We start from the raw sequence: 26,063 nt of genomic DNA on the forward strand, positions 1-26,063 counted from the left end.
CCAACCCCCCCCCGCTCTCCCGGGAATGGGCGTCGTCCGTCTAAGGATGTCTGATGCTTCCTCTAAGTTTCTTCTTAAAACATCCCTGATAGGATCTGAAGTTTGGGAATTTGATTGTTTCCCAAATCAGGATGTGGCATGAAAAGCGCTGTCATCACAGATGCAGCCTTCCCACAGGCTGTCCTCCCACTTCAGGAGGTCCAGGACCAACATACACATCTGGTTATGAACTCCTTTGATCAACTAGCAGACTGGCAAAGAATCAATCATCCCAATATTTTTATTTTAAAAAAATATTTTACAGAATCAGAGGTGATGTGGCACAGACATCACTGCCAACTGATATGTTTCAAATGCTGATCTTGTCAAACCACTGGAATATTGGTATTTGGTGCAAGTTCACCAACAGCTCTATTATCCCCTGCATGTGCTATACAGCATTTGCAAATCCCCTTCAGCCAGAGGTGAGTGCTTTGCACACATAAACCATATGAAAAGAGTGACACAGTCTCAAGAGTTGCCTTGCTCTGTCAGCAAAAGGCCTGCCTCTGCTACTCTGCATTATACCCCACTGCATTACATGTTAGGAACAGCTTTTGATAGAACTCTCGGTCCACAGACCAGTCTGGGTATTGGGGGGATGTCTGTTTACCTGCATAAATTTTCCTTTTTCCTCTAGCCCTAGGGAGGCTGACTGTGAAAGACATAATCCTCATCAGAAATCCATCACTGTCTCTGCAAAGTGAACGGTAAATCAGAGGGCTGTGACAGCCGCAAACTATCACAGCGGTTTCCTCACTCAGGGTGCAGGCTTTCACTTTACTTATCTCCTTGCAGGGGAGATCACTGGATTAGAATTTGCTCCTTCCCTAGCAAGCAGCTCCTGCCTGCTGAAGTCTGGATCCAGTCCCAGCTCTAGATCTGCACTGGCTATGCTGAAATTTAATACCACAGTTTGCAACGAGCCTCCCAAAGCAGCAGGTGCAACAGACTGTTTTTTTTCTGTTCTGAGTTAAACCGAGGGAGATGAAACCTTCTATTAGAGCTTAAACAATTTTACATCATAATTGCTGAAACTGGGACCACAGGCATCAAGGTGTTATGTGCAGACTGGATGAAATGGGGACATGGCTGGCCAGTTGCCATCATATGCTGTCTCCACTGATAGCTCAGAGACTCAAGGCAAAGATATCCTAGATGGTTACTGTGCAAAAAAATCCCATTCAAAACAAGGAAGGAGTCTAAATTCATATAAAGGAGGCAAACACACACACACACAAACCAGTCAACACTGCTTAAATCTCTGCACAAAAAAACTCCATTTAGACAGCTCAGCAGTACTGGCAGAACAGCCTCGTGCTGCCACGCTGGCCTTCCCACCCAGTAACCCCGCTGATTGTGGAGCTGGTGTAACAAAACAGCAAATCCCAGTCCCTCAGGATCACCATGCCTGGCTACGTTGGTGCATTTTAGGTCCCTCTGCTGGCAGCCAGGCTGATAGCATTTTCATCTCTGCAACTCATGATTGACAGATGAACTGTTCGAAAATAAAATATTAGCCAGCACAGAGAAACTCTGCAGAACCACCTGAAGTTCTCACTAAGTTCCTCTGAAACTTGTCCACACCGCTCATCAGGGAGGCTGAGGGAGCCACCAGGTCATGCTTCATCCCTTACACTGAGTGACAGCATCACAGAATCACAGAGTCGTCTAGGTTGGAAAAGACCTTGATGATCATACAGTCCAACCATTAACCTCACACTGACAGTTCCCAACACCACCAGATCCCTCAGCGTTGGGTCAACGTGACTCTTAAACCCCTCCAGGGATGGGGACTCCACCACCTCCCTGGGCAGCCCATTCCAACATCCAACAACCCATTCTGTGAAGAAATGCTTCCTAATACCCAGTCTAATCCTTCCTTGGCGCAACTTGAGACCATTGCCTCTTGTCTTATCGCTTATTACTTGGTTAAAGAGACTCATCCCCAGCTCTCTGCACCCTCCTTTCAGGGAGCTGTAGAGGGCGATGAGGTCTCCCCTCAGCCTCCTCTTCTCCAGACTAAACCCCCCCAGCTCCCTCAGCCGCTCCCCGTACGACCTGTGCTCCAGACCCTGCACCAGCTCCGTTGCCCTTCTCTTGACACGTTCAAGTAATTCAATGTGGAGCAAAGGGCAGCATACCCTGCACTAGTCATGAAATAGCATCTCTGCCTCCAATACTGCCTGTGAGATCTCCAGCAAGCACAGATGTGTGTGTATGTGTCTGTTATGGTGGGAGAGACACCCGGTGCTGGCAGCTTAGATGAACCCAAACCATAACACAGACTTCTAAGGGCCAGATTTTATGCCTTGAGCCATATGGGAGCCTGAGCTTCTTTTGCCCTTTTAAGTCTAAATTAAATAGCTGGTGCCCAGCTACAAAACCTTAGGAGGGCTCTGAGGACAATGATCTTTTATGAGAGCAGATTTGCAATGCAGATAAAACAGGGCAGGCTGATGAATGTCAAGTCCATGTCCCTTGACTAACTAAGGGTTTCTGTGAGCTTGCAGCACTTCCTGACTGCAGATGTGGGAAGAGGGTGGTGTTTGGGCACTGGCCATCTCTTGAGAAACTGGATTAACTGTTGGTTTGGAAGGAGGGTATCTCCAACTCATGCCTTCCAAAGTGCTTGTGTACAGTCAAAAGGCTAAAAAATTACACATAGTACAAAGATTAGGGATCTGGGGGTTGTGTGGCTGGACCTAAGGCACACCTGGGTCACTACTGTCACCCAAGTGAGGGCGCAGAGTGGATCAATGAAAGAAACAAATGCACATGAATGAGAAAGACATTGCCAATTCAGCCTTTTCCTCAGCCTGGACTTCTGTTTGCTCTGAGGTATGTAGTTAAAGGAAGAAAAAAAAATTAGCGTTATGAACAATCTCAGGGAGTGGAGATGCCTCCAGTGGCATGTTCTGTCTTGTTCCAGGGAAGTCCTCTGGAATACCATACAACAGCTCTAATTCACTGTGTCTGCCTTGCCCAGCAACAGCACACATCTTCACAAGAGAAACTGGAGTGAGAGGGTGCATGTGGGTGAAAGGCAAGGCCCAAGTCCTGGATTTAGTAGCCCCAAGGGCAGAGCTCTGGGCAGCCACTGGCTCTGTTCTTGGCAGGGAGCAGCGCCTCCTCCTGACAGACCTTTACTTTGGTTTGCTTTGTAGGGTTTTTTTGTTTGTTTGGTCTCTTTTTTTTGTCTTTTTTTTTTTTCTTTTTTTATAGTCCTTTGTGTTTATGTTTGTCACTATTTGGTGAAAATGTTCCCGTTGTGGCAAAAGGTGATTTTGGCCGCATGTTTCTCCCAGACATAATGAGTGCTCCAAAGCCATGCTGATGGGAGAAGGCATAGCCGGAGCGGCGGGTGCTGGTCCGACGCAGGCGTCTCTTGGGTGAGGGTGGGGGAGGCCGCTTTTTGGCTTCTTTGATCTTGAGCAGGACCTGAAATCAGAAAATAAGATTGAAAAAGTGGGAAGTGCATAATTACTCACAAGCACAGTAAAAGAGGAGCAAAGAAAGGGAAACAGAAGCAGGGGTGCAAAGCCAAAGATGACTGGCAAAACAGGGGCATGGCGGGTGGGGTTGCAGAACCGGAACTGAACTGGCAGCACAGGATGGCAATCTGGTAAAAAGAAAAGGCAATCCTAATCTAAAAGGTGTTAATGGGAGTGTCATCTGTAAATCACGGGAGGGGAGGATGTCAGCGTATTGTTCCTTACAGCTCTTGTGATGTCTTGGCCGGGATATTCCTGTAGCTCTTTCAGGTGCTTCAGTCAAAATGTGAAAGTCATCTCAACAATAGTCAAAAGTCCAGAAGACAAATAATGGAGCATTTTAAAAGTGGCTTACTTAATCTAGAAAACAGACTACTAAAGGGGATCTTTAATATGTAAAAGCTTTTTATAATGAGAATGGTGATCAATAGATTCTCATATTCCTTGGCAGAAGGGAACAAAATAATGCACTTCATCTGCAGGTAGTGGGCTCCGCTCCCATGTGGCCACTCGGATCATCTGTGGACAAGCATCTTTTCAGAAAGGGGCTGTCAAAGGCAGGAGGTCAGTACTGAGTGCCAGCAGCAAAGCAGAATCCCCAGCCACTGGACCCCTGTCATTTCTGCCTGGGACAGCGGTAGCTGTAGGCACTTGGCTTCTCTAAGCATTAGGTCTATTCAAGTTACTCTTGTACTGCCAGCTGGGGATCTCGGTACAGCAGGAAACCCAAACACTCTTCTCCTGTGACAATTCACTTCCTAGAGGAAAGTAAAGTGATTTTGCACTAGAGAGAGAGATGCTCAACCCAAGCACTGAAGCTGGGACACAGCTGTGCCAGACCTACTCAACTGAGGGGTAAACTCAGCCCATTTTTGCACATCTAGCTGTTTCCTGAGGACCTTACTTCCTAGCAGTCTTCACTAGCACCCACCTACCCCATCTGTTAAAGGGCTGAGAATTCCCCTTCACGCATCTTCCAGCAGTCCTGGAGCACCTGGGGATCTTCATCCCAAGGGTGATCAGGGCAGGCACTGAGGAGCATGCCCTTGGGGCTGTACTCAGAGACAGTCGTCTCACAGCTCAGTGCAGGAAGAGGAAGGAAGCACCAGGTGGCAGCAGCATTTAGCAGATGCTGTTGTTTGAAAGCCAGCCCGGGAAGCTGCGCTGATGCCGATTTTTTGAGGCGTCCGTTGGCTGTAGTGAGCTATGCGCTCCCTGCCCACTTCACCTCTCCCAGGCTCCTTTTGCCCTAGTGGTCTCATCTTCATATTCCTGGGCATGGGAGGGCAGCTGGTTTCAGAGGGGGCATATAACCGTTGGCTACAAATGAAGTAAATTCTAAAGTAAAAAAATGCCCAGCAAACACGTATGCCTGGGTGGAGGGTGAAGGGCTGTGGTCTGTCAGGCTAAAAACTGTATGGCAGCGGGGCAGGAGGAACATGTCACTCCTTTGCCACTGAGCCACAGCACATAAACCCTGCACCTAAAAATAGTGTCGCCTCCTTGCTCCAGCGCAATCTAATCCACATCTAAATAATCTCAGCATTGGTCCCAGCTGCAGATGGCTTGAACTGTGCCAAAACCCAAATTCAATCCTCCTTCTCAAGGGACTAGGGGACAGATGGATGGCAGCCTAGTAAGCTTAGGTGGTAGTAAGCAGGATTTCTGGTTTAATAAGGTATCTCCTTACTTTATCACTGGGAGTTGGCTTTAACTGAGCTTTCAGGAATCGAAAGCCAACTACAGGCAGCACACAGAGGGTGATGCTGAGGAAAATTGCTAGCCACACGTTTGGTTGGCTGAGGGTGTTCCGAGCTGTGCCTGAAAAACAAAAGCATGATTAAAACAGCAGCCCCTCTCACCATCAGGGTTCACCTGAACCTTTTGCTTTCTGTGATTCCAAAGCAACTGGCAAACAAAACAAATTATAAAGCCAACACTATCTCCAACAGTAGAATCAACTTGCTGTAGAGAAGAGAGTACTATCAATGTCACTGAGGCAAGCAAAGAAAAATGCAACGTCCAGACACAACTGCAGCAACAACTCAGGGAGACAAGGATATCAGAGTGAATGCCTCATCTCTTTACAAAGAGTCAAATCACTGCAAAGGATTGATACAAATGTTCAGGAGACCTTCTTCAGCAGCAGTCCAGCCCTTTCACCTTTTCCAGGACTGTACTGCAAAAGGAGAAACTCTATTTTCTTACTTTCCAGCACCATTTCCTGAAGCATATTGGAATGCTGGCTCTGACTGCCCAGCAGGCAGCGTGATCCCTTTATGAGAGGAGTATGCGTTGCTCTGAGTGTCTGCATGGACAGAGTGGCCTAATAGGTGTATTGGCAGAGCAACTGCCATGTGCTGGTGTGACACTGCCATCTTCTTTGAAACCAAAGTGCTCACTTCTGACTCCTCCAAAACTAAAGGAACGTAAGATATAACAAACAGTCTGCAAAACCCCCATTACAGGGCTTAATGATGTTATTGGCAGTAAAGTTACTGAATGTTTTCTTTCCAGTTGGCCAAATTCTGCTGTAATACAACTCCACTGAAATTAAAGTAAACAAGTTGTCTGAGTCCAGACTAGAAACACTTTCCTTAAAATGGTTTTAGACTGAGACCTTATTAAGCGTCGCTCAGCATTATGGCTAATTTGACCTACGTAGTCAAATAGAACTGAACTGACACTGTCATCTCTCACTCAGCACTTTTAGTACTAAAAGCCATCTTACAATGTATGTGACCATCTGCTTGGAAAATACACTGCAACAACTGACATGCATCTCAGATATCTCCCAAATGGCCAAGCACCTTGGTATTGCAGTGAAGATGGGCAGAACAAGTCTTGGTTTAACAATTCATCCAGAAATAAAGGCACTGATTAATACACCAACCTGAGACTCGAAGCAAAAAGTGTTGGGATTTCAGAAGTACAGTCTCATAACAATGCTGTATCAATATTGGCTATGCATGCACAGAGCTATTAAAAACATCTGAATTGCTTTGCTAAGCTTTCATCTTCCTTCCTGTCAAAGTCTCAGGAGACAGACTCATTTTTATGTTATCCTTCACTTTTTGCATAAGTTCAGCAATCTGTACATAGAGTAACTCTAAAGACCTGGTCATCACTGGAATTTTTTTGTTGGGAATTTGCCATTTAATCTGGTGAAGCCTCACCATAATCACATGGTATTTTTCTCATGTCTAACTGCATGTGGTACTTCTATGGTTTCGTATACCAACATGCACCCTTCTGCAAACAAAATGCTCCTAGATATCTGTAAGAAATGGACACCCAGATGTAAAAGAGCAACAGAAAGCATTCCAGCCAGCTCGGTAGGTTTATTTAAAGGACCATTTTGGTGGCTGCATGTGAATATGCATTCCTATGCAAGGAACTGAACTAGCACACTTAAACTGGATGGACGGGATTCAAAATAAGTATTCCCAGCAGCCCTCAAAAATACCCTGTCATTTCTTGTAGAAAAGGCAATCAGTATATTCTGTAATTGCCTCTAGAGAGGCAATAACATGCACTAGAAATACTCAGCCGATTTAAGCCCCACAGAATGCCCATTTTGAGTGCAATCCAGATTTGTCCCAGGACTTACCAATGAAGGGAAAGGAAGCTGTGAAGATCAGGTACATGCCATCACTATACATGGTGAAGGTGATAGCAAAGTAAACAGAAAGGCTGCCCCAGATGAAGAACTGGTTCACAACTGTCCAGTAAGAGGTGTCCAAGCCAATCTGAAAGAATGGAGCAATACAGCTAATGTCAGTGCCTTAATTATTTAGTGGATCTATGCTAAACACAACTAGAGATCTTGTCCTCTTTGTACCCCTGCTACCAAGACTTACTCATTCAAGTCTCAAGAAATACCAAGCCACAAATTGTAGGATGCTAGAACAACATTCAAAGTAAGCACTAGTATGTTTGCCCTGTTGTTGCCCTCTTATGGAGCATTCACCAGGGTCCGGTACTGGAGACAGGACACTAAGTTCAAAGGAGCCATGCTATGTCCCCACTCCCAAGATGTTATCTAGCATTGAAAGCTAGAAGAAGGAGCCTACAAGACCTCACACAGCAGAAACCATTATCTAGGGAGGTGTGCTTGACTGACTTCTTTTAAGAAATTTCTCCCATCCTGCTACTACCATCTGAGTTTTGTGTCATCCAATTCTTAGCTATTTCTTCCAGGAAGTGCAGTTGTACCATCTGCATCATGCACGGGGCCAGGCTACAGAGACAGCCCCATGATGGAGACCCTGTAAATAACTACCTGATATCAGAGAGCTAGTCCCATGCTTCAAACCTATTCCATAAAACTGGAATGAGTCCTTTGCTACTCCTAGCCTTAACTGTTTTGTCTGATATAACTGTAAACTTCCCAAGGCAAAGACTCTGCTTTCCTGTCACCCTGATCTTTCATGGCATATAAATCTGTTGTTCTGTTGAACTGAGAAGAGTGATCTGGTGCTAAGAGACATTTTTTTTTTTTCCCCAAGAATGCAAGACGCAACAACAAATACAATGCTATCAAGATCCCAAATGGCCCTCTAGATGCTGCCTTCATAAACCAACAACTAATTCCTAAAAACATTACCTGGGATGGCTTACCTGTACAGACACCACAATCAGTAAGCAGGTCTGGGCCATCAGTGCAAAGGACTGGTAGTCAGCAATGGCCTTCCCATCACTCCTCATTGTATTATACATGGCCCCATAGGGGATGAAGAAGAGAATGAGGGAACTGTAGATCCCTTGCAACATGCACTTGACAAACACCGTTTTGTTAAAATAGAGGTTTTGCTGGCCAGGCACATATAGCTGTGGAAATAGCATGCTCCAACGATCATCCACATCCTGAAAGTAGAGAGGAGATCGTCAGATTTGCTGGCATCTACCCAGCCAACCACACATGATCATTTAGGGTTGCCATGTCCCTGTGACGTGCATTTCCATGAGAAAAGGCATGGCACACAATTCACTCAGTTGTGCTGACTAGCATGCCACATCCCAAGGTCACCTAGATGTATTTTTCATGTTGAGTTTCACCTTTCTTTTACTGAGAAAACTGACAAGTGCTGCAAAAAAACCCTGAAGGTACTGTTCATCTTAATCAGACTGCATGGTCTGCTCTCCAGAGAGTTGCCTGGAAGGGAAGGGATAGAAATTACCTCCCCTGGGTCCACACACAGGCAAGGCTATCTGACTTGGATCTGTTAAGTGTCCTGTGAATCTGCTACTACTGCAGAGTAGCAAGTTCCTACTTATTCAACTTCTAAAAGACATATAGGAACAGCTTCATTGCTTTTATGTCTTGCCAAACAGTAATGAGGCAGAAATGTGTACCTGAAATTACTGCAGGAAGACTTCCCCTAGAAAGGCTGAACCTAGAAAACCTGCCTTCAGAGATCTAGTTCATTAATTGCTTTTTGTATTTGTTAAAAAGCAAGTTGTCAGGCTTCAGGAGCACTGTGATCACTTCAGGGGAGTGTTGAAATGTCAGGCAGCTTTTACTGTAGCCAACAGTCTAACCCAAAAGTCTCATCACACACTGAAATCCACAGGCCAAATCAAGATAACACAGCATCTCCTCCCTGGTGCATCTTTTTTTTTGTGCTCTCAGGTCTCACTAGCAGGAAACTATTTCAGGGGCTACCACAATAGCTAGCCAAAAAGTCAGCTGGTTTTGCTTCATGAAACCAGCTCAAAGCACCTGGAGATCAAACCCCTCTGAAAAAGTCCAAGTGGTGATAGAAACTGTACCTGATCGAAGAGGCTCATTCCTAGCACTGGGAGGGACGTATATACCAAATTGTAAAGTGTAATGAACCACTCATCATAAACAGTCTAAAAAAAAAGAGAAAAAAACAGAGATGAAGTTAGCAAAAGGCTGCTTTTTCCAGCTCTTCAAAAGCATACACATAGAATCATCATAATCACAGAAACATAGAATACCAGGTTGGAAGGGACCTCAAGGATCATCCGGCCCAAAATTTCTTGGCAAAAGCACAGTCTAGACAAGATGGCCCAGCACTCAGTCCAGCTGAATCTTAAAAGTGTCCAGTGTTGGGGAATCCACCACTTCCCTGGGGACATTAGTCCAGTGGCTGATTGTTCTCATTGTGAACAATTTTCCTTGTGTCCAATCAGAATCTCCCCAGGAGTAACTTGTACCCATTACTCCTCATCTTTCCCATGTGACTCCTTGTAAAATGGGAGTCTCCATCTTCTTTGTAGCCACCCTTTAACTACTGGAACGTGGCTATAAGGTCTCCCCCAAGCCTTCTCATCTCAAGGCTGAACAAATCCAACTCTCTCAGCCTTTCCTCACACAGCAGACTTCCCAGTCCCTTGATCATCTGTAGCCCTTTTCTGGACCCTCTCCAGACTGTCCACATCTTTTTTGTATAGTGGGGACCAAAACCGAACACAGTATTCCAGGTGTGGCCTGGCAAGCACTGAGTGCAGTAGGATAATGACTTTATCTCTGCTGGTGATGCCCTTGCTGACGCAGCCCAGCATCCTGTTGACTTTCTTTGCCACTGCAGCACACTGCTCACTGATGTTGAGCTTGTCCACCAGGTCCCTTTCCAAGAGCTGCTCTCCAGCCAGCCAGATCCCAGCCTGTGCTGCACTCCTGGATTATGTTTCCAAGTGCAAGACCTTAACACTTGTCCTTGCTGAATTTCATAAGGTTCTTGTTAGCCCACTTTTCCAGGTCTTCTGCAGGGTGGCTTGCTCTCCCTTCCAAAGTGTCCACTTCCCCACTCTGGTATCATCAGCCAACTTCATCAGGGTACACTTCATCCCATCATCCAGATCACTTATGAAGGTATTAAACAGTGTTTAATACACAATTAAATTCTGGAACATCTTGGTTTGAGATGCTACCAAGACCAAAAGTATAAGATGACTCAAGTTCAGCAGCCCTAAATGGTTTGTTACCATAAGATGTGGGAATACAGCTGTGGGGATGGATCATGTTATGCTAACCTCGTTTGCTCAGCATCCATCGCTGGTGCCATGGCGCAAACATATTTCTTACACAGATCTGTGCCAAACTGGTCAGGCCTCTGTGTAATCTGTATCCTTGTTTGATGGCTGTAGTCACTTTAAACACTTTCAAAAGTTCCACGAAGGACCTATGTGCTTCATAACACACCTAAACGTCTTCAGGCATCTGCCCTCTACAAGCAGTGTAATGAAGGCAGCAATATCTGCTTTATACTCATACAGCTGAAGAAGACAGACCTGTGTGCCATTCAGTGAGGTGGAGGAACTGGCTTAGTTTATTTCCTTTTAAAATGTTTCTGGATACTTTGCTTGAAAATGCTAGGCATGACCATGAGAAAACAGCAGCTGGACCTACCTGTGCTGAGAAGCCAGAGAAGAAGCCATACCAGAAATGCACTAACGTGAAGGCAAAATTCTTATAGAAGAAGTATTTGAGGAACTTGCACATGCGGATATAGGACCACCGGCCGTGGACCAAGAGCAGGCGCTGCAGGTAACGGAACTGCGCAAAGGAGAAGTCACTGGACAAGACCGCCTGCATCCCCTCCTGGCCACTGATACCAACCCCAATGTGGGCAGCTGCAACAAGAAAGTTATCAATCATGTCATTACACTGAGAGTTTTGATTACCCCACTTTTAAAATTAGTTCCCTGCACTGGGACATTGTATTAATTCCCTCCCAGCCTTCATAAAAAGTCATATGTGAAGTTATATTAAAAAAAAAATAAATGTGGGGTGCTAATTCTTTCAGCAGCGTTATGATTTTGGCTGTGGTGATACATTTCCAGTAACTAGGCTTTTATTCGAATGAAATTACACCCTCAGTGACAATGTTTTCTTTATGAATGTTTTCCAACAGCATAAATGCTTTTATGAAAAAGTAACTTTAATTTATACTGACTTGTGACTTATATTTACAAGCATGCATGTCCTTCCAGCAGCCTTAAAACATCACTCTAGATAAGCAAAATCTTCAAACCCCCTATAGATTTCTCAGACACAGTGCTACAAGGCAGACTGAAGCCTTTTTACGTTTCCTAGACTTTATTAGCTCAATCAAACAATTAGATAGAAGAGTCACGTCTTTTTTAATAGCAACTTGGGTTTATTAAACATGGACATAAGTTTAATGTGACAGCTAATTATACAACTTGAACTAATCACAGAATGGCTTGAGGTTGGTTAGATTCAAAGGTTTCCACGGAACAGTGAATTGATAAAATCCCAAAGTCCCAACCCTCTCATGGGGGGAGTGGGTTAGTTTCTAATTATCATGTATGCTTGAACTTTTCTTATCCTTTCTTCACTGACTGCCTGTCTTATCTCCCTTGAAGCTCCCTACTTAGCCTTTTCTTTCTTAATTAAAAGGCTCCAGTTAATCAATTCTTGCAAATTCACACAAGGAAGATTAGCAATAGACCCTTCTGAATAATCTTAATTTAATTATACCTAGTTAGGGGATTTTTTTTTATAAATTCACTGAGGTAATCCAGCATCAAACTATGCTCAAGGATGAAGGGGCCTGGAAACTTGTGATTTATAATGCAAGGGAGATAATTGATAAATTAATGATAAATAAATGATACCACAAGGAAATGTTAAACAAAATCATGTAACATTATACATACTATTTACAGGCATGACGATTTTCTTTCTGCATTGCAGACAGGCCCTCTCCAAAACAAACTCATTTGTTCTTTGTATTGCCCTTGTGATGGTGGCCATGCAGACACACAGGTGGACATGCCACAGCCCCAGTGGGCTTTTGCCCGTTGTAAGGTAGAAACAGAGAAGTAGGCAGTAAGTGTAACCTTAGCTTCCTGTGGTGCTGGTGGTGAGAGCAAAGAGGGCTCCCCTGTGCCTGGGAAGGCAAGAGACACAAGTAGCCTATAGTGACAGTGCTCTGTACAAAACCTGCCAAAGCCTGGGACATGGCCACTGGGTGCCAACAAAGAGTGTGGTACAGAGGGCACTCGGGTAGGAGTTCTGTCTGCTAGGCCACCTTAGATAGCAAATACATCAGCGAGTTAGTTTGCTAGAGCCGGCTGTTGGCCATCACTCACTTTTGATCATGCTGACATCGTTGGCGCCATCTCCGATTGCCAGAGTCACAGCCTTCTTGTACTTCTTCACTAGCTCCACCACCTGGGCCTTCTGCAGCGGGGTCACCCGGCAGCAGATCACCACTTTGCACAGGCAGGCGGTTCTCACCAGCTCCAGCTCCAGATTCCCTTCCAGCGCGTAAGCCTAAGAAGAAGGAGCAGAGGGGGCGTTCAGGTCAGACAAGCAGCAACTCGTGGCCTGACAAAGCCTGACAACACCTTCGGCTGATGTAACCTGACAGTGCAGCAGAAGTGTTAAACTAACGGAACGAAGCTGCTGCTGGGCCTGAGACAACCTTGTATATCTCCATGTGAGAGAGTCTCTGCTCATCCCTCTTGCTGTATTTTTTAAGCTCTGGGAGATCTGTGGTATAAATAGAAGAGATCTCAATTTGGGAATACTTAACAAAAAAAAAAAAAAGCTGAGCTCAGGTGGGCATGATAAAGCAAAACACAGAGCCAGGGAGAAGGCAACTTCGTTCTGAGTGCTGACCTTTTAACTCAGCCAGCTGTGTTATTTCCATTTGGGAAACACAGAGATAACTGGATGTCTGGTCACCCCTCTAGCTCACCGTGAGGAGGAGGGAGCAGTGTTAGCTTTTCGTATTTCTTTCAAATCATGCTTTTTGGTGTCTTCTCAGTAGACATGCATGGAAGGAATCTACAGGGCTCTCTCCTCCTCAGAGACACTACAGCAGGCCCACTGCCCTTTCTGCGGGCAGTCCTTAGGCCAGATAACCTTGAAACAGAGAGCTGTGGGCTGCCAGCACCCCTGCTTCCCTTCCGCCAGTGGCAGACTCAGCAAGAGAGACCTCTTCATGGGTCAGCTTTAGTACTGGCTGGTCAGTGCACTTTTGCAGAAGGCTTTTGCTACAACATCCTCTCTGCATAGCACTAGCAAAACGTTGTTGTGTTACCATAAAAGCCCGCACAGGAACTCTCTAAGGCTCGTTTGGGAGATTTAGAAAGCAGGCAGTCTTTACTGCAGCGCTGGATGCATGGGGGATCATTCCACGTAATGTGCATACACTAAAACAAAATTTCATCCTTTACATACCTTAACGACACGAATATTTATGTGTTTTCCAAAAAGTCTCCACCTTTCTACTACATTTACATAATGCTGGCCTTGCAAAACTACACTGCACATGCATGGGGGTCTCAGGTGGTCGTATGGGGAGTTAGCCCCCTACTCCTTTTTCCCTTTTATGGTCATGAGTCTTTTGAGGACAATTTCTTCTCCTTGGACGTTTCCCAACTCTGTTGTCCAGCCAGGCTGTTCTTTCTTACCCACCTTGTTTGAGCATTTCTGCCAGGATGTGTCTATTCTCAAGGTTAGGATATCTTCTCTGTACATTTTAATCACTCAGGCCTTGTTAAATACAAAGTTAAACACGGTTTGGTAAAAGAATTTCTTAATATTCCCAGCTTTGAGACTTCCAGGTATACACAACTGGGTACAACATGACCACATGAGATATGATGGAATGCTTCTCTTTACAGGCAGCAACTTGCAGGCAGGAAATGCTCACAGGCATCAGTCAAATAGCATATTAATGGCACTGCACACAGATCAGCTAGTATGATGATGACATTGCAGATGCTACTGTGCTCTGTTCACTCGCTTTCTTTAAGCAAGACCACATGTGTGCATGGCCCCACACCCATCTGTATGTAGGGATACAGTGCTGGACAGATGCTGTGTTTGAGTGGGACAGTACAGCACTATTACCATTGTTCAAGCTCTAGGTTCATAGAAATATATAACTTATAGTTTTGTCCAAACTGTACCTGTGATTCACACCCAGGAGAAAGGCATGGCCTTGGTAAGACTGGCTGTATCCACTGGGCTGGCTGCTCCTACAAGGCCCAGATTTGAATTTCTTTGTGTGGGACATATCTCCTTGCCTGGGTGTAGTTGAGTGTGTGGTTTTCCACCAATAAAAAGAAAGCTTTGTCACTGCTGCCAGGAGTGGTTTTATAGCACAGCACTCGTGGCTGTGCTGCAGGCTGAAGGGATGGAGTAGGAACACGCCCTGCTTGCAGCTGGCTGGGATGTCAGAGGATTTGCCCATGGAGATGCACCGAATTTGATAGAGCTTTTGTCTGGTTTACAGTGGATATCTAAAAGGGATTAAGGCCCTGGAGTTAAATAGGGAGCAAGTGTAAAAGAGGGAGAGAGTACTTGACAATGTAGGCACTGCTTGAAAGTGTCCTCCCTAGTCCAGGCTCATATACGTGGCACACAGGCCAAAAAGGGAGCAAGGTGAGAATTTTGATAGTAATTTGCTGAGCTAGTATAGAGCTAGGAGTTAAATTTGCTGGACTGCCCACCAAGAGAGGTAGCAAACACAGGGAACAAAAACATCTTGTCTCTGAGAGGCAGTGCCTCCTGGCTTTTTGTGTCTACCTATTTGCTTCCCCTACAATCTGGGAAAGCAAAATACAATAGACAAATAAACCTGGTCTAGACTAAACTTTCCTCCCAGACAGGTTGTATTTAAGCTAGTTTTTTCTCTAACCTGTTCGAAAATATTTCCAAAGATGGCAAATCTATCCTAGTGCTTCACTATTCTCACCAGGAAGAAATTTCACCCAAAACTCTCTTACTTCAGTTGAATTATGGTACTTTGTTTACCTGTTATTTGAAGAGTATTACCAAGACTGATCAGAATTGTCCAGGCTCAGAAATCATCTCTCAGTTTTCCCCTATGCTTTCCAGGTCATGCATGACTACTCTTACAGTTGTCTTTGTATGCTCTCTAGCTGGTTTATATTTTCTCAGAGAAAATGGCCCAAATAAGTTGAATTATTTCAGCTAAGACTTTACTGATGCCAAATGAAGCAGGAGGTTTTCTTCACAGGTCTTAGAGATGGTGCTCATACATATGTATCTCTGATTTTGTATCTGTCTAGTTGATTATGTGAAAGCGGAGATCAAGATATTTCTTCTCACTGAATTGCATTCTCCATTTTTTAAAGTATTTCTCCAATTTGTTAAAATTATTTTCAAATCTAATTTTTAACTCCATCACACCTGCAGTTTCTCCCAGCCTGGTGTTACCTGCTCTTTTTAAGCAGTTAATGCAAACACTGAATATCAAATAGGTGTGGGATAGCCCCCTGCAGATGCCACTTAACTGTTGATTTAGATCAGCTATGAGCCCTTAAGAGCCATACTTTCCAAGCAGTCTTGCGTCTGTCACTTACCAATTTCATCTAGACTGTATTAATTCAATTTGCTTGGAAGAACATCATGGGAGAGAATATAAAACAATTTATTAGTTAAGTTACAAGAAACATATCCTATCTGTTAAATACATCTGTTACCAGATAGATTTAGTAGAATACATTATTGGCATACTTGAAACTCATGTCTGATGTTATCTTCTCTTCTTGCTGCATCCATAAACTGCCTTATCATTCTTCTAGTACCTTTCTGGAAATGAAAATTGATACAGCTTCTCTAGCCCTCTTATTCACCTAACAATCAGGGCCAACTCTTCCCTGTTCCAGTCTTCTGAAGCCTTGCCTATCACCTTTGATGTCTCAGATAATCACTGAACCTAATCTTCAATTAGGAGAAAAAATATTAGTCCTGTAGAGTTACATTTTTAAAGGATTTTCAGACTTCCATTATGTCCCTATCACATTAAGTTCTTCAGAGAACTCAGCCCTAACATGACTCTGAACCTTCCTTACCAGACTGTGGCCAGTGATAACCAGACCATACACTCCATTTGCTTGCTCATCAGGTAAAATTTTTGTTTTTTTTGAAGATTTTTCAAACTGAATATTGATTTCATCACTGTCCAGAAAGGAGTCTGGCTTCATCTTTTTTCTTGCGTTCCTAAAAAAAGTCCAAAATAATTATGAAAGGCTTGTAAAGATGTATATGTTTTATTACATCAACTTTATTAAAATAAAAAAAACAATGCCTCCCTTTGATAGTTTAGTTCAATTTTCCATGTATCCCTACAACTAATTGCATAGTTTAGCTGCTGCTGTTTGTGCAGATCATCCATCTGTTTCTGGCACACTAACAAGTATGTGCTAAACGTGCTGATTTAAAGTCAAACAAACCAGCTGAGTGTCATGAAGGAACCCAAAGGACACCCCAATTTTCTGTGTGCATTGTCTGGCAACCATGTATTTCAAGAGAAAAGGACTGAAAAAATTCCTCATTTTCCACCTATACCTAAGAACTTGTGTCTACTGAGGAAGCTAAGGGAGAAAGGTAGATTTCCAGGTAATGCTAGAAAAGGACCATATCCCAGCAAAGGATGACAATGTGGATGAATGGCAATAGCAGTAGAGCAACAGCATAGCTCAAGCCTGCAGCCAGAGGCTTTGTGGCTCCAGATCACTTGTCAAATGTCAGCTGATACTGCCTGCCTGATGCTGCTTTCTTACACTTTTATATAGATTTGACCTCTTGGATCAAGAAGCTCCAGAGTTTACTCTCAGAGGAGATTCCTACATTGTTTTTAGCTGCTGGCTCTTCCAGGGAGACAGGTAGCCCTTATCTGAGGTCCCCGAATGAACTGCACCAAGTAAAACCCATGGGAAAAAAGGGTGGAATGATACAAAGTACAAATATTGTCAGTGCATGCAGTGAAGCTGCATAATTCAGTCATTTACCTCAGTTCATTAAGTACATCATCAGATGTGCTGCCTTCAATAATGAAAACATCTTCCATGTCATCATTCAGCAAGTTGCAAGAGTAACCAATATTCATTGCCGTCTCTGGGAAAGATAAACCAAGATCACCCATCTTAGCAGCCCCAAACTCACCCACCATCTCTGTGGCCTTTTTAGTCACGTGGCAAAAGCTCTCTTTCTCACTCAAAAGAGTGAGCCTTTCAGAGCCTTGTTGACACTGAGCCTCTGAGAGTCAACAGTTTGAGCCAAGTCACCTAGATGGATGTAGCGGCAAATCTCCCCTAATTTGGCTTCACAAGGCCACAGAAAAAAAATAATTCTACCAAAGTGAAAAAGCTTAGAACACCTTTTGGTCAATGTACTTGGAGAACAAAAATTATTTCATGTTGATTCCGAAGATTTTTTTTCAGGATTTTTAACTTTCCCTCTCCCTACTCCCAGAAAAGCCCCAAACCATAGTTCTGAAGAGGAGTATCGAGACATTTTGTTCAGAAAATACTGAAAAAAATATAATTTGTTATTTCATAAGCAAAACTATTACCTTTGGAACATGACAAAATGAAATGTTTTTTCTCAAACTTTTTCTCAAAAATTCTCTGCTTGTTTCTTGGATGAAATTATTTGCAAATACTTTGGGCCTCCCTGAAACATCATTGTTTCAGTGAAGTTACTATTTTTTCAGAAGAATTCATTGGTGTTTATTTGCCATTCTTTTCAACTTAATGCTTTCTCCAAAAGCCTGTGTTTTCTCCATTTCTTTTCTGGATCATTAATGCCAGAACCAAACTGAAACAGACCCAACATCCACTTCAGCATTAAAGTTCCTGGAAAGCAGGACAAAATTTTTTTCCACTTTCTTCACCAGGACGGTCAGCTAAAGTGACACCTTTTCACAGCATATGACAGGGACTATGGGCTGCTCATTGGTCACCTCTCCAAAGGCAAAGGATGCTGCCTTCACACTGCTTCTGTTACCCTGAAAAAAAAGGCCTTGTTCACTTTATGTGCTTGCTATCCATCCTGGGAATTGTAGGCTGCAAAACCATTTCTCATCACACACTGCAGGCCCCAGAAATGATTCCCATCACACCCAAGGCCACACAGTATGTATCGCTATCCATACAAGTGTTTCTCATCAAATACAAGGATGGATTGGGCACACCAGCTTGGTCAGGCTGTTCTTCAAACTGTCAACAATAATTAGTAAGGAACTTTTGACCAGGAGCTGTCTTCGAAGAAGAGAAACATCCTGGGACATGGAAGCCTGTTAAAACTGATTTACATAAATTAGCTTAAGACCCCTGCCTGAATACAGACCCCTACCCTTTGAGCTTGTGCGGGAAGCAAAGCCCCCGTATGTTACTAACCAACAAGGGACAGAAGCGATAAACAACTAACCAATAATCATTATAGAAAATATGTAATCATGTAGTTTGCAGGGTATAAATACTCTTAAGTTCTTTGGTGAGAGGTGCTTGATTTGTGGATGCTTTTCACCTAGCACCCTGCATAGAATAAAGCAGTATCTCCTCTCTAAACTAATTTCTGGTTTCAAGAGTCTTTATTTCAGGTAACACTTCCAGCCCCAGGACAGGAATTAAGAATGGGCACTATCTACAGTTACCTGTTCAAATTCCATATTACTGGAGTTTTGCCTAGCTGACAATGAAGCAAAGCCCCGTGAGTGTGTTTTCTGTGCAGTTTTCAAAGAAGGAAGAATGAGAACATGGATCTTAGCAGAACCATCCCACTGGTGGGAGAAAAGAGAAATCCAGAACTGTAGCCGCCTTACCTTGCTTGTCTCCAGTGAGAACCCATATCTTAATGTTGGCTTTGGCAAGAGTCTCAATTGTCTGTGGGACTCCATCTTGTAACTTGTCCTCAATTGCTGTGGCACCTAGCAGCTTAACAAAAAATGTCAGGGAACTGGTAAATCTTCCCATTGCTAGCAAAAGAAAGAGTGTTAGACCTCCACATAATTAAGCATAACACAGATTAAATCCAGGAATAATGTTTTACTGATTTTCATTCTTCCTCGGCAAATTTACTGTACAGAGGCCAGATCCTGCAAATGTTCTAGTATCTAATCCTCCAGGCTCAGATGGATCATGAACATGCATGAAATTATTTGCCAACATGTTTGCAGACCTATAGGTCTGTATTCTTCCACATGTCCCCTTCACAGCAGATAGAGCTTAACTGGGGGACAAAGACAGCTGTGGATCCATGTCCCCAAACCTTCATATGCATCCCCTCATGCTTCCTCCCTGCTATATTGTACCCCAGCTGTCATACGGCTGCTAAACATCTTCTCCAGCTCGTAACCTATTCCCACTCCTGTTCCACACTGTCGCACAGCTAAACCACAAACTGCTCAAGAAACAAACATTATTTTAAAGTTGTTGCTTTTTCTGCACTTTGGAGATACTTGGTGGCTTTAACCTATCATCAAAGGGACATGAAAGTTTCACTGCTAGCTCAGGTTTAGATAGCATCTGCTACCACCTACCTCCTGCTGTTGGGAGACTAAATTCAGAGGTTGGCTTTAAGCCAAGATCCCTTTTGGCTTCCTGGGATGTTCATCATTCAGCAGTTATGAATGTTATCAGTGTAGACAACAGCTCTGATGGAACTTCTCTATAGGGTCCTCAAAACTGCATAATCCACATTTTACAGAAGTAGTCCCTGGTCCCGCTATCAGGACCTTAAATGCTTGTAGCATACAAAGCCACCTCCTGGGAGCACCTGCTTATCCTTGGCAGCCTGAGTCTGAACTGGAAGCTGAAAGATGGACACCGATGTCAAATGTGCACAGGAAGAGAGAACAAGGGCTTGTATTCCCCACAGCCCTTGTCTTTCTGGAGCTGCAGAAAGGCACAATAGTATTGCTCACAGGCCTTTGCCTGTCTGCCCATGGGTGTAAGAGCACCTGGAGGGACAGTTGTGATGCCTTCCTGACTGTGGATCTTCCTAAGTTTTTTCTAGGTCAATCAATAACTAGTATTTTTGCTACTGTTCTCTGAATCTAACCATGTTCCACCCCCTTGGGTCCTTATATCCTTACTCTCATTAAGGGCCCCTAGCAGGAGCCTGCCACGCACAGGGACTTCTGCTCTTGCCCATCGACCAGACTATGATACCTGGCAGTCCTCTACACCTCCACAAGACCCATCTACTTCCTTGCTGACTGGCTCTCACACCCATTTTCTGTCACAAGCCAGGCTTGCCTACACCCATCCTCTGTTCTTCCCACAGCACCTTTGGGAAGTAAAGCCACTACTGTACAGAGTACAGAGAATGGTCTGGTATAAACAGCATTTTCTTCTGGGCCACCCTTCTTTACACTGTGAACCCATGACTTTCTCTCTACTCAGGCCATAAACTTTATAACCCTTCCTTGCAAAGCAGCTGGCCCCTCAACCTCCTAAATGTCCATGTCTTTCCTGGTTGGAACATGACCCACAGAGCATTTGTACAATGTATTCTCTGGACTGGAGGATCAGCATTTTCCACTGTTGAGACCCAGAAGAGCAGTAGGCTCTGCCCAATGGACTATTCAATTTCCAGAGGTCAGCATCTCCTCGGCTCACAGTTGCTTTCCCAGGCCCTGCTGGCATCCTGAGCATATGGCTAATGGTAGGAGCAATGGTGCAGCTCCCAGGATTTCTGAGACTTCAGAAAAGCACTTCTGCAAGTGCAAAAGCTGAATTGCTTCCCCTCAGATCCCACACATCCTTTTCATTCATTATTCATGGCTCTAAAACAGAGGCAGACCCCCCAGGGCATTCAAAAAGCTGTAACAACACTCCGGGAGAGAATGACTTGAAGATCACAGTTTAGCCCTATTTCAAATCGACACAAACATGTTCATGGACATCATCTCCCCATCCTTCCCAAGGGATGCAAGAACAAAGAAGACCCTCTCTGAAATGGAAGAGCACTGGGGATTATTCACTGCCTGCCATTTCAAAGACAGGAAAATAAATAGATCAGCCATTTGCACATACAAAGGTTAGCTATGAAATATTTGTGTCCACATCATCTCCCTTAGACTCTGGTATGTCACTTCATCACCAGAAAGCTACTCTGACACCCATGTGAGTTAAAATAAAACCATTCCCCAGCACTAGTGGCTGACACCCCAGTTACAGACTCCTGATGGAGGTGCCAGTGAAAACCCAGGACTGCCATATTCTTAACTGCTCTTGTCACACAACCCACTGAGCTGTTTGCAGAGCAATGTTTACTTAAGTCTTACTGAGCTGTTTATTGACAAACCACGATCCTTGTTGCCTCCCCCAGAGCTTGGCCCAGATTCCCTGAAATACCAACCATGAGGTCTTTTTCAATCTCTTCATATAACTCTGACAATTTATCTTCCCGTCCTTCCAAGGCAGTGCTTGCTTCATGGTGACGCCCGATCCAGTCCTGAAAGTAGTCTTCATCCAGGTTTTTATAGGCCACCACAAGTGTCCTCAGACCTTCACCAGCAAACTCCTGAGAGACAGTGGTGAGACAGAATAGTTCAAAGAAAAGCTGTCTGCTCACCTGGGCTTATAAAGGACCCTCAGAAAGAAAATACTATCTCTAAAAGCTTCTTACCTAAAGTCTGCAGAGAAAAGGTGAAAAAAATCACACCTTAGACCACAAACCTTGGAGGTTTTAAAACTAGTTCCAGACCACTTTACCCTTGCCATCCATAGTCCTTACAAAGAACAAATTCAAAAGGGCATTCCTACTTTCTGTCTCTAAAGACTTACATTAACCAGGCAGTTGTTTCCCAGGCTCATATTTGTCAATAAAAGGTTCATAACAGTGAGACCTAAATAAACACTGAATACAGCCTTGAATGTGGGACCTGGACTCAACACTTTTAGGGTACAAATGCTGGCTGAAATCCACAGCATGAGCACAGTCATAACATCTCAGCAAGTCCTTGTAACTGTGCTTTCTTGCAGATGTGATTGATGGTATCAATCTCAGTGTTTGGTGGAATAACAGAGATCCATTTAGAAAACTGAAGTGTTCCCCCAGGCTTGACGTAAAGGTGCATCAGGACACATCCACAGCTCTGCTCTGCCCTTTCCTTTGCCATCAATTTCCTCTAACTCTCTAAGGCAGTGAGCAGAGATGGTTTTGCTATTGCACAACCCCTCTGGCAAAACTTTTTGTTATCTTGTGCTCTGCACCATACCAGGAGGATTTGGCATCACAAGGGGGAGTAAATATTGGCCAAAACATCTCCTTATGTGAGTGAGTAACCACCTCCCAGTGCACACCATAAACAATATAAAAGGCCACAAATTTGAGTGATGCTTTTTCCTTGCTGCCCAGTCAATGTGCCCCTATACGGTATAAACGAAGGGCAGGTGAGTGAGAATATGTCCCAGAACATGCCCGGTCCCTTCTGACTGAGACCTTTTGAATCACATTTGCTGCAGATCTGAATTCTGTTCAAGAAGGTGACCCTTTTCTGATCAATGGAGTTATTCTGATCCATGCTTGAATGCATTGGGTGCATGCACTGTAGAGTAACAGCAGACTTGGATGGAATTTAGTTGCCAAAACACAGATGTGTTGTGCCATTTCAGGTGTTTCACCTATCCTGCCTGGCTTCCAGCTCCTACTGCAGAGACATACAGGTTTTCTGGATGTCCCACACTCTATTTGCCATCTGTGTCCAGATGTCTTGGAGCAGTTCAGATAGCACCTGATGCCCATGCTTAGGCAACTGATCTGAGACCTAAGGCTTTATAAATTAATTACCTTCTCTATTCCATAATTTTAAAAATGGTGCTTAGGTGCTGTTTCTGAAACCTGTTTTTTGTCTCAACCCACAGTACATTTCCATAACTGGAGGAAAGGAAACCATCAAATGCAGAGCTGTTGTGCAGAAGAAAACACTTACATTCAGGTGTTCTGTGGTCTCCTCTTTGAGAGTGTCACAGGATGAATGAAGCAGCTCATAAAGAATGGTGTCAGCCCCCTTGCAGTACAAAGTCAAGTCACCCTCTGGACTCCGCACTACAAGGAAGAGGAGAAGAAATGCTACAGATCTCAGGCACTTAGGATTCACAGCACTTCCATCAAAACAAATAAAGATTTTTAGAGGTGTCTGAACTCCACGAAGTTTTGTCCAGCTCCCAGGAATCAAGACAAGATTTGCTTAGAAAAGAAAATGCAATCTCTCTCCACTTCAGTGGTAGCAGCACAGACAACTGTACCCAGATTGCATTGGTCTGAGCAGATGCTTTGTTGGACTCTGATTCCTACAAGCAGCACTTCAGACAAGACACATCTGCATTCAAGTCAAGAACAATCTGTTCTTAGGGAACCCGTCCTGCTGCTCCTAACAGTAAAGGCACTACCACTCTCTTGCTAGAGTTGTGATATTCCAATCCTCAAAGTGTCTGAGGATGTTGGAGGGTTAATAAAGGCTACACAAAGTTTCTTGAATCATTAGTCCATTTTCCCTTTGGACTTCCCTACTCATCCTCGCCTTCTCCTTTCCCACTTCCTCAGATTTTGTGGATAAATTTGAAGCTGATTAGAAGGATGACCTTTCCTGCATTGACATCAAATAGGTAAGATATGCAAAATGTTTAGTGTCTTCAGGAGGCTGCTGCATCACTGTGGTCCAGATGTTAAGATGTTCTCTCACCTGCCTAAATTAAGAATTTATCTAGTGCTGTTGCTGTATAATTAAAAAGTCAAGGCAGTCCATCTCAAGCATTCAGAAGTAAATGTTATTCAGAAAGCATTACAAAGGAGGTCTCCTAGGAAAAGGCATCACAGCAGAATGACGGCCAACTTGAATAACTAAAAGGTCAGGATGGAAAGAAGGGAGCAAAGGGACCATACCAATAACAGACATTCGCTTGCGAACATTGTTGAAATCAAGAATAGCCAGGAGTTTGTAGATTTTTGTTTCTCCCATTTCCACAACAGTGATGGTCTCTGGTGTGCGAGCCCGAAACACAAATCCGAAGTTTCTGGCAGCAGTGACGAGGGCTCCCTCATCAGGAGATTGAGCCTGATACACCAAGTTACCTGACATGGAAGAAAAAAAAAAGTGATGTAGCTTCTGCCTTGTTTCTGAGTCTAAACAGATACAAAATCAAAGACATTATAGCAGTTAACCCTTTGCTTTTCTGTCTATGCCCAATGGTGTAGCACCTTATGTCCACATGTCTTCATCAAGCCCCATCGACCCATCCTCCAGGCCAGTATAAGAGGCCTCCTAGACTCTTTTGGGTCTTTTATCACTGTCTTTGGAGTCCAACAGATCTCACTGAGAGGATAACTCCCTTGGGTTTAACCACTTTTAGTTACATCTGATGTATTTTTCTGATCAGTATTTTTACCTTATATGTATCAATTAATGTTTCTAGCCTTTAAAGAACAGTTTTCACCCTGTCTGGGATTTGAGGAGACTGACCCAGTACCTGTGGGGACACTGGGTGAGTGGAGCTAATGAGTCCCCTGTGGATAGCTGCTCTATGATCTTTGTGGGACTTGGTGCAGAGTGGAGAAAGAGTGGGGCAAGTCATCTGCCACCTCAGGGAAGCTGTGGCACCTGCAATTTCTGCACTCCAGAGATGTGGTATTTGCAGTAGTGTCAGCTCCACCACAGGAACACACAGGGACTGGAGGCCCTGCTCTTTTCTCTTCCTATGTGGCATCTCCAAAGACATTGATTTATGTGTAGCCATAGACTACAGAAAATCACCAGGGAGCCAAAAGGACCAATAACAGCTTCTGTGGAGAGAAGACATACTGTGGTGCAGGGTGAACATAACTGCTCAGTCTGGTGCCTTCAACAGTCCTCACCTTCCTTCTTCTCTTCTGGCATCACTGTGTGACAGAGTGAGAGCAGCCGGAAGAACCTGTGCGTTGGGACATCACTCAGCTTCACAGCTTCAACCAGGCTATGGTCATAGAAGGCAAACTTCGGGTCGGCTAACTGGTTGTATGAGAAATCAACCTTCTCTGTGTTCTGCAAAAATATGGCTTGATATTATCTGTGGAGCTCTCATATGCCTGTACACCAGTTCCTGCCCATTATAGCCCCTCTGTCTTCCTTACATTCACAAAGGGCCCTCTCCTGCAGAGCTGTTCATGAGATTGGTGAGTCTAAGTGGGAGGTCATGAAAACTACTAAATCACAGGAGGGGACAGGCACTTGAGGTGCCTTTCAGAGCAGCACTCGGGCTGAGAACCTGAATAGCTAAAGATGCCTTCTCTGTACGACAGCAAATGCTCCTACGGGATCCCTGCCAAAGAGTTTCTACAGCAAAGAAATGCCTGCCTTCAACACATGCCTGCTTGGAGGCATCATGTTCCTGATGTCAGTGGCTGCCTGTGATAAGGGAATGTGAAAGCCCAGTTTAAAACAATTCAAAAGGCTGTGTTCTCCACCCTATTCTCCCAAAGCAAGAATGGGAAAGAATGGGACAGACATATGGAAAAAAGATGACAGACAAGTGATGTAAAAGTTCAGTTGCATGGGCACTGCCTATTTTGTCTAAGAACAAGGAGCCCCAAGCAGAGGGAAATGTACTGTAGAAATGGCCAGAAGCTCACAGCATGATGTGTCATGAAGGAATGCACTGCCTGCCCGGGATGATTACAACTCCCGCCCCGTCCCTGATGAGCTCAGAGTTTCCTGGATGGGAGTCACCCTTTTGACCTCTGCAAGCTGACATTTAGCGCTTACCACAGAGCACAAACCCACCCTCCCA

General features: G+C 44.2%; 1 protein-coding gene across 2 annotated transcripts in view; it reads right to left on the minus strand.

Annotated features, from left to right (window-relative positions):
• Positions 1-1,817: 1,817 nt before the first annotated feature.
• LOC113489866 (phospholipid-transporting ATPase ID-like) overlaps positions 1,818-26,063 on the minus strand; it is a 73,684-nt gene continuing 49,438 nt past the window's right edge. For both annotated transcript variants that reach the window (XM_026865903.1, XM_026865902.1), the window contains exons 15-28: positions 25,153-25,318; positions 24,184-24,372; positions 23,231-23,346; positions 21,655-21,819; positions 19,115-19,226; positions 17,301-17,406; positions 16,362-16,509; positions 12,621-12,804; positions 10,912-11,135; positions 9,306-9,389; positions 8,154-8,399; positions 7,144-7,282; positions 5,224-5,354; positions 1,818-3,480 (exon numbers count right to left, since the gene is read on the minus strand). In XM_026865903.1, the coding sequence (XP_026721704.1) occupies positions 3,259-3,480; positions 5,224-5,354; positions 7,144-7,282; positions 8,154-8,399; positions 9,306-9,389; positions 10,912-11,135; positions 12,621-12,804; positions 16,362-16,509; positions 17,301-17,406; positions 19,115-19,226; positions 21,655-21,819; positions 23,231-23,346; positions 24,184-24,372; positions 25,153-25,318 (2,232 nt within the window). In that variant the 3' untranslated portion in view covers positions 1,818-3,258. The remainder of the gene's footprint in view (positions 3,481-5,223; positions 5,355-7,143; positions 7,283-8,153; positions 8,400-9,305; positions 9,390-10,911; positions 11,136-12,620; positions 12,805-16,361; positions 16,510-17,300; positions 17,407-19,114; positions 19,227-21,654; positions 21,820-23,230; positions 23,347-24,183; positions 24,373-25,152; positions 25,319-26,063) is intronic.

The sequence above is a fragment of the Athene cunicularia genome (genome assembly GCF_003259725.1).
Source record: "Athene cunicularia isolate RWA chromosome Z unlocalized genomic scaffold, athCun1 chrZ_part1, whole genome shotgun sequence".
NCBI classification, from domain to species: Eukaryota; Metazoa; Chordata; class Aves; order Strigiformes; family Strigidae; genus Athene; species Athene cunicularia.